This window comes from Dermochelys coriacea, chromosome 1 (assembly GCF_009764565.3).
Source record: "Dermochelys coriacea isolate rDerCor1 chromosome 1, rDerCor1.pri.v4, whole genome shotgun sequence".
Classification (NCBI taxonomy): domain Eukaryota; kingdom Metazoa; phylum Chordata; order Testudines; family Dermochelyidae; genus Dermochelys; species Dermochelys coriacea.
In genome coordinates, this window is record NC_050068.2 from 238,483,135 (window position 1) to 238,492,475 (window position 9,341).

At 36.9% G+C, this 9,341-nt stretch overlaps 1 protein-coding gene across 3 annotated transcripts in view; it reads left to right on the forward strand.

The window, feature by feature from the left end:
- The window catches only part of LMO3 (LIM domain only 3), an 81,005-nt gene extending 71,939 nt beyond the window's left edge, over positions 1 to 9,066 (forward strand). For all 3 annotated transcript variants that reach the window (XM_038386984.2, XM_038386983.2, XM_038386974.2), the window contains one exon: positions 6,877 to 9,066. In XM_038386984.2, the coding sequence (XP_038242912.1) occupies positions 6,877 to 6,982 (106 nt within the window). In that variant the 3' untranslated portion in view covers positions 6,983 to 9,066. The remainder of the gene's footprint in view (positions 1 to 6,876) is intronic.
- Positions 9,067 to 9,341: the final 275 nt, after the last annotated feature.

Consider the following 9,341-nt stretch of genomic DNA (forward strand, 5'->3'; position numbering starts at 1 on the left):
CAATAAGCCTGTTAGTCTATAAGGTGCCACAGGACTCTTTGCCACTTTTACAGATCCAGACTAATACGGCTACCCCTCTGATAGTTTAATACCTGTGGATAGAAATCCCATGCTTGAATAAAAAGACTAGAAGTAGGAATGTACTATCTGACCAGGATGGTGATGGTGATTGTGAAATGCTCAGGGGCGATTACAAAACCAGAAAACCCAATAATAATAATGGGGGATTTCAACTATCCCAGTATTTACTGAGTACATGGCACGTCAGGATGGGATTCAGAGATAAAATTTCTGGACACCATTAACGACTGCTTCTTGGATCAGCTCGTCCTGGTTAATCTGAAATTAAAAGGAACAATCACGAGTGAAATGCCTGCAAGTTGCATGAAAACTATTTAAAAACACGATAATAGAGGCTCAAATTAAATGTATACCCCAAATTAAAAAAAAAATCAGTAAGAGGACCAAAAAAAAAAAGCCACCATGGCTAAACAATTAGAGTACAAGAGTCTTTTAGACACAGAACGACGTCCTTTAAAAATTGGAAGTCAAACCTTACTGAAGAAAGTGGAAAAAAGCAGACATTCTGTCAAGTCAAGTGTAAAAGTATAATTAGGCAGGCCAAAAAAGAATTTGAAGAGCAACTAGCAAAAGGACATGAAAAGTAACAGCAAAATATTTTAAGTACATCAGAAACAGGAGGCTGGCAAAATAATGTGTAGCAACTGGATAATTGAGGTGCTAAAGGAGCATTCAAGGAAGACAAAACCATTGTGGAGGAGAAGCTAAATGAATTCTTGGCATCAGTCTTCATTGCAGAGGATGTGAGGGAGATTCCCACACCTGAGCCATCCTTTTTAAGTGACAAATCTGAGGAACTATCCCATATTGAAGTGTCAATAGTAGAGGAGATTTTTGAACAAATTGATAAATTAAACAGTAGTAAATCAGCAGGACCAGATGGTATTCATGCAAGAGTTTTGAAGGAACTCAAATATGAAATTGCAGAACTACTAACTGTGGTATGTAACCTATTGTTTAAATCAGGCTCTGTACCAGATGTCTGGTAGCTAATGTAATGCTGAGTTTTTTTTAAAAAAAAAAGTCTCCAGAGGTGATCCTGGTAATTACAGGCCAGTAAGTCTAACTTCAATACCAGGCAAATTTTACTATAGTAAAGAGCAGAATTATCAGATATACAGATGAACACAATTTGTTGGGGAAGAGTTAACACAGCGTTTGTAAAGGGAAGTCACGCCTCTCCACACGATTAGAATTCTTCTAGGTTTTCAACAAGCACATGGACAAGGGTGATCCAGTTGATCTAATATACTTGGACTTCCAGAAAAGCTTTGACAAGGTCTCACACCAAAGGCTCTTGGGCAAAGTAGGCAGTCTTGAGGGAAGGTTCTCTTGTGGATCAGTAACTGGATAAAAGATAAGGGGAAAAGGGTACAAATCAGTTTCCACAGTGGAGAGAGGTAAATAGCAGGGTCCCCCAAGGAACTGTACTGGGACAGTGCTGTTCAGCATGTTCATAAATGATCTGAAAAGGGGGGGGTAAATAATGAGGTGGCAAAGTTTGCAGATAAGACAAAATTACTCAAGAAGTTAAGACTAAAGCAAAGCAGTGGCAAAAAGTTACAAAAGGATCATGATTCATCAAGGATAGTTCTCTGAAAACAATGTTCAGAAGCAGGCCAAAAAAAAAAGAAAAAGAAAAAAGAAACCTAACAGAAAAGTACATTGGGAACCATTAGGAGAGGGATAGAGAATAACACAGAAAATATCATAATGCCACTATATAAATCCATCTATACCTTGAATACTGTGAGCAGTTCTGATTTCCTCATCTCAAAAAAAGATGTATTAGAATTAGTATAAAAAAGTACAGAGAAGGGCAACAAAAATGATTACAGGTATGGAACAACTTCCATGTGAGGAGAGATTAAAAAGACTGGGACCGTTCAGCTTTAGAAAAAGAGGAGACTAAGGGCAGATATGATAGAGATCTATAAAATAATTAATGGTGTGGAGAAAGTGAATAAGGAAGTGTTATTTGCCCCTTCATGTAATGAAGAATCAGTGGTCACCCAGTGAAATTTACAGACAGCAGATTTAAAACAAACATAAGGAAGTACTTCCTCGCACAATGCATAGTCAACCTGAGGAACTTGTTGCCAGGGAATGTTGTGAAGGCCAAAAGTATAACCGGATTCAAAAAAAGAAATGGATAAATTGATGGAGACTAGGTCTATCAACTGCTATCAGCCAAGATGGTCAGGGATCCAACCCCATGCTCTGGGTGACCCTAAACCTCTGATTGCCAGAAGCTGGGACTGGATGACAGGATGGATCACTCAATAATTGCCATGTTCTCTTCATTCCCTCTGAAGCATCTGGGATGGGCCACTGGGGGAAGACAGGATACTTGGGTAGATAGACCATTGGTCTGACCCTTTATGGCCATTTTTATGACTAAGATTTTCCATACCAAACTTTTAATAATCTTTGAAAAGCATAGCAAAAAGAGAGGTACTTCACTGGGCTGCAGTGAGTGATGTGATATATATATTGTACCAATTCTTATCAAGGAAAGCATGTAATGCCAGTCACAAATTAGACATTAGCCTTTGATGTTATAGATCTTTTGACAGGACCCTAAAATTAGCAAACCATAGGTATATATTAATGAACTCTGAGGTAACACAAACTATTCTATTGAAATGTGTGCATAAGCATTAATCGGAGATACATTGACAGATCAATTAACGTTTACAAAAATTGGGAGGGAGGAGAATAAGGAGCTAACTGTAATTGGGTGCAAGAAAAAGTTTAAGGGTGTTTTGGTATCTGAGTGGAGAGATTGTATGGCTGCTGATCCTAGGAGAAATCTATTAAATACTTCCACATTTTGTTTCGTACTTTGCGCCACACCAGCAGAGGAAGCACTTTGAACGTAGCCATCTTGGTTCCAAGCCATTTTTCTTGCCTTCTCCTAAGGAGTCCCCACTGCATTGTCATGAATCCTGTATTGACTGCTACCGTAAAGATGGCAGGTAATTGTGAGATGCCTTTAGCTCTCGGCTCTGGAAAATGAAATGGCTGTTTCTTGGAATGCAAGTTTTATACTTCTTGTGATGAACCAGGCATGTCATCTGTTTCCAAACAAGGTGGAAACAGCGGTCATTTCATGATATAAATGGCCTTCATTTTACCATTTTAAAATATGACAGGCGTTTCAGGATGGAGGTTAATTATATTGGTCATTCCACTAACATCAGACATGTCAAAAGTATTACAGTCAATTTATGGCCAGTAAGTCCAATCTGTCATGTTAGTGCTGCCTAAAGTATATTTTCTTGCCCACTTTTGCATGCTTATTAGGTGAAATGTACACGGATTCTAGGAAAGAAACGTTGCACAGCACCAGCCACTACCATCTGCCTGACATACCCAGAGATAAAGTTAATGCCTTACCTCATTTTGCAGACGCCAGTTAATGGAGAAACCCTTTGCTTTACCAGCAGTCCGTTTCCACCCTTTCTCCTTCCCCTCTTTTCCAAAGGGAGATGTGAATGCTTTCTGTTGAGTCTCTAACTTATGAAAGTGGAAATAATGTAATCTCATCTAGGAATGAATGAATCTCCAAAATGTGGATCTTCAGATGCTTAGCTGATCTAGCTAACCCATAGGTCTGAAAATTTAACGAGATTTTGGCACTTTGTTCCAGTCCAGTTTCAACTAGAAGATACCCAACCTGTTTTTGAGGGTCAAATAAGATCAGAAGTTTGGGGACATGGGGGGGGGGAGGTAGATAAGATATTTTACCTTATCTCCACCAATTAGTCTTTTCATATCCTACTAGCATATTAGTACAAAGTGTCACTGAATGTGAGTTGAGCTTCCATTTGGTGATACTCTGTTGTCACCAAAATACAGTTGACAGATATAACATTGAAGGGAAAATTCAAGACTAGACCTTGCCCCTGCAAACATGATTTAGTCACTGAGGTTCCACAGCATGTAAGTCAGCACAGAATTTGAGCCTTAGTATTTAAAATTACTGAATGTTCTTCAAGAGTATAAATATGAAATCGTGGAAAAACTACATGATTTACCATGGTACACATAGGCCCAGATCTTCAAAAGGTATGTAAGCACCTAAAAGGTCAAGGAGATAACATTGCAAAAGCAAAATGTGATGAGAACAAATCTGCAGTTTGTGTAAGTGTCCCTGCTCCTTTCTAGAATAGGACAGTGCACTCCCTGCAGATTATGAGGTTGGCGGGTAAGATAGGTCTTTAGGGCTGAAAGATTAAATAAAATAGTGACATAGGATTTTATCATCTTGGAAGGAAAGAAGCAAACATTTAAAGAAAAAAAATCAAAAGTTTTGCAGCTTAAGTGAGTTTTTTGCTTCATGATGTATTTTAATCAAGTTATTCCCGGGTTTGTTTTCTCCTTTAATAACTGTTTTTTATTCTGGAAATAATCCTTCTGTTACCCTGGGACCCCAGAGTAGTATTTGAATGATTGTATGGGTTTGAAATAGTGCATTCTGCTAGACAAACAGATGTAATCATGTCTCCCTCTAGTGGCTGGCCCGCAGAGAGTGACAGCCTGCTGCTTACTCATATTCTTCAGAAGTAGGAGCTTGCATTTTCTGTACTGAGTTCCTGCAACCTATCCCTGGCAACATCAATTGTCATATATTCATCACACTAGGATATTGTTTTCAGTGTCTTCTTTATTTTATCATTCAGTGCAAATACTCATGCAGTAGAAAATATAAATGAATAATTTTGTATTTAAAGTCAAACATGCTTTTTTTTTCCTGGAAAAGGCAACCTATTTATGACTTCTATATCTAATCTGGGAAGCTGCAATCACATCCATCCACTTTTCAGGCAAAAAAAATAGACTAGGGTTCAGTTTGGTTTTGGGAATATTTGAAGAATCAAGAGTAACCTGAAGAGAACTAGTTCATTTCAATAAATCTCCTTTTCAATATATCGACTCAGAATATTTTTTCTGGTGCTTACAGCCCATATAGGGGATTTAGGGGAAACCTGTAAATTGTATAAAATAGGCTTGACCATAAATAACAAAGATTTCAGGATCATTCCATAATCTGTATTTTCAATCATCATCCGCAGCGGGCGGTAATCCTAGAGGAAAAAAAATCCACAAATAGAGAAACCAATTTTCCTTTAAGAGCAAAGCTAATTCTTTTCAATCCACTTTTTTATTGCACTGTTTTCCCTCTATCTGTTTAGCTAGCATAAGGATAAATTTCCAAAGCTACCCAGTTGGAAAATAAATGGGTTCACTGTTTGTCTAGCATTCCAGTCTTTACAAATGTAAATCAGTCCAACTGCTACTCATTTAAACCGCCAACTTCACAAAACATTAAAGGGCTGCTTTCAATACACAATTTAATCTGTGATAATTCACCAAGATTTCTGCTTGAATATCATTAGAAATTGACTATCTGATAAAGAGAGACCACTAGCAAAGGTCATGAGGGTCACCTTCTGTAATTATACAAAGTTTTACTGGGTCAACTACAGCAGGCAGCACTATTTGAAGGTTAAATTGTTACAATTAAATACATATACAGCTATTCCCATAGCTACTCTGTTGTTAAATGTACCGTAAACAACACAAGCATTCATTTCTGACCCTAATTGTGTCCAAGATGTCCCCATTTGGAAATTATACAGGAAAGAACATTATAATCTGTTACACATGAAACAGTACTTTATATAGTAAGATGCATAATTAGCTGATGAAAACTTGTTTCATTTATCCACATCAATGCAAAGGGGTTCATTTGAGTTACTCTCTTTAGTTTAATTGGAATGCTGCAAGCAAGGACTCCCAATATGTATTATAGTTGGAGAGTTTGCTGTAAACAAAGGAATATAATCCTGATGCAAAATCGGTCATTAATGAAACTTTTTTCTGTATACTAGGACCCTCCTTGTTGTTCACTAGATGTGTTAAAAAGCACTTCTTTGTTTTTATAAGTAGCCTGATAATCATGCACGCATCTCTTAGATTGAAATTACTTAAATTTGAAACTAGATAGTTGAGTAAATATGCTTTCTACTCCTCTGAGACCATAAAATACAAAATACAAATCTTCTTGGCAACCAAGTTCTGAGACATTTACTAGAAAACTGGGATATGTAGACTGATGTGTCACAAAGTGGGAAGAAATTATAGCTATTTAGTAATTAAATGTACAGCTGAGTCCTACAGGTAAACCTGTTTGTGTTTGTGTCTACATACGCTTATATGTGTTTGCGTGTATACACACAAACATATATAGATGTAATTACACACACACTAAAATGTTTTGATTCAAAGGACATTTGCATTTAGTGGCTATTGGCAAGAACGTTCAGCTGGAATATAGTATCATGATAATTTACTATTTGTGTACTACATAACTGTGTGTTAAGCATTCAACAGCATATGATGATATCATCCTTTTTCTGATTTGTGTAAAGAATCAGATTAACTTTGCATTCAGCCCGTGGTCTTAGATATTATCCTGTTTTATCTGTGCAGGTGTGACCTGATATAAGGCTCTCATAGACTTCAGTGGGCTTTCAGTCAAGCTCTTGGTTGAGGGACCAAAAACACTCTGATGCACCAAGTTTTATTGAAAGCAAAAAATATATAGCACAAATCCAAAGCTGGGCTTTCATGCACTGTTTTGCAGAATGTTGCTCTAGACACAAGAAATGTATGCTGCATCATCCTGACAACAAAATTACAAACACTTGCAGTACAACTTTTTAGATTTAAGAGCACATTGTCCCATTGTAAAACTACCTTTTCTTTTCTTTGTTGTTGTATTTTCAGATTTTGTGTTGGAGACAAATTTTTCCTAAAGAACAACATGATTCTGTGCCAGACAGACTATGAGGAGGGTTTAATGAAAGAAGGTTACGCACCCCAGGTTCGCTGATCTGCCGCCATGTCGTTAAGAATATAAAGCACTATGTTCTTTTATCTTTTTTGCTCAACATGTATATAAGAAATGACACAGAATCCTACTGAATAGCGTAGATATAGAGAGACAGGATGGTCGCGTGGAATAAAAGGCGGACTGCATATGTATGTAGTGAAAATTGCTCCAGTTCAGAGTTGAATGTTTATTAAAAAGGTAAACTGTACATACTGCTGGATTTTTATTTTAATTTTATTTTTGGGGGCTTGCTATTTTTTTTCCTTTTTGTGTCATTTGGCATGAGATGTTTATTTTGGACTATTGTACATAATGTATTGTAATATTTGAAGCACAAATGTAATACAGTTTTATTGTGTTACCATTTGTGTTCCTGTTTGCTTCTTTGTATTGTTGCATTTAGTACAATCACTGTCTAAACTTATTGTATATTTATGCTTTCTGTATCTACCAGCTATTTTAAATTAGCTGTAACTTTCTAGTAAAAAAAGAATTAAAGAGCAAATCCCAACCATTATGCTACAGTTAAGAGCTTAAAATAATACTTACATTACAACTATTTAAAAAATAATAATTCTAGCAGCAACCACTGCAAACAATGCTATGGTTAAAGGTCTATCAGCACTTGTGTTATAAGCCTCTATTTTTCAGGAGTTAAACCTCAGCTGTTTAATTGTATAGATCTCCTCCAAGAGCACTTTTATTTTATTACAAATTTTTGAAAAACATGTCTGGCTGGTTTGGGACATATTATAGAAGGTGCAAAAGTGAATGATTTTGGGTGCTGCTTTTGTGCTGCTAGATGTTCAAAATAAGTTTGTTTTATTTTTAAATTAGCTATAAATTAGGCCCTAATGCAAACCAGTGCCTTTGGGTATCTTGTAACATATATATATTCTGAAGTTGTTTAATTTGGAAAAGTGACTTCTGCTCTTGTGCAGAGATCTTTTGTAAGATCAAATTTCTTAGGCTTTGAGGTTTGTTTTTTGAGGGGTTATTTTGTGGTGTTTTGGTTTTTTGCATCAAGACTTAACCCTAACTTTTCATGGAGAGTTGTGTGGCTGTGTCCTAAGTGACTTGTTCTAAAATGATGAGGTTAGAAGGCATCAAGAACAGCTTCAGTTATAGGGTCTGTATACATTAGGGAAAAGACCCTTTTAGCTGACAGTAGGAAAGTGACTTGTTGCTGACAACTAACCTCAGTGGCGGTTGAAGACGACAATTTAAACGCTAACGTGGATGGGATAATACTTTTAAATATCATTACAGAAAACAAGAAATATCACATTCCTCCACATACCAATTGTACTGTTTCTGATTGTGTCAAAAAATTCTGTCCTGCCTACGCTGGCAATTAAATAATCTTCAACCCCTTGGTAAGAGTTGAAGTGTGGGGCCCCTTTCCTGGCAATCACTGTCAGGAGCAAGTTCATCTCCTAATGTAGATGGAGCTACGTATTAAAGCCAAGAGACTGTTGCCTCAGCAGCAGGCCCCTAAGTATTTATATTCCTTGAAGAGCTTAATGACCAGTTAGGCTGAGGTGAGAACTATGAAGGGATAACATGTAACAAATGGGCTAAATGCACAGTCAATCCTTTCCTCTTTGGCACTATTAAAGCTCACCAGGAAAATAGCCTGTGTTTAAATGACTCTCTAGTATGAGGCCATGAAATTTGGGTTTTCTTTGCACTAAGAATCTTTTATACAAGGTACATCAAAGATCTTTGTGTTCCCTCTGTTGGTTTGATTTATGGTTGCAATGCTGTCCTGAGCTCCTCCTATTATCTCTTTCTGCAGTCCCTATGGTGGAGGGGAGGAGATTCCTTAGTATCTATTGTGTGAGTTCTGAGTAGACTACACAATGGATTGATTTGGAGATGGATTTTTAATCCTGATATCTGAATTTCCAAATTTGTCCTTCTAAGAGAGATTTAGCTTTATAATATTGTGGCTTTTTGGTATGGATATGAACCCAGATTAAAACTAAGGGCTAGTCATAAAACTTAACTTTCACTGATCTAGAACATGGAGGAAATGAATGGTCATAATATCAGAGTTCATTCTAGTCAGAGAAAACAGTCCCGTTCAAAGTTTCTCAAAATTTTCAGAGTACAGACCACATCTTAATTGAGAGATTGTGGCGTGGGATCACAAATCTCCCATTTGTGATCCCAATCTACCTCTTCCACTCTCATTCACAATTACATAATACCTCTGTAGTGACTACAGCACTTGCTTACATGGAAGGGTCATATTAGGAAGGTATTTACATATTTGCTTCAGTAGTAATAAGTCTTTTTGCCTTTTTAGAAAAAACATAGATCAGTGTCTCTTGTTGTTCCTTCTTCCATGTCCCCA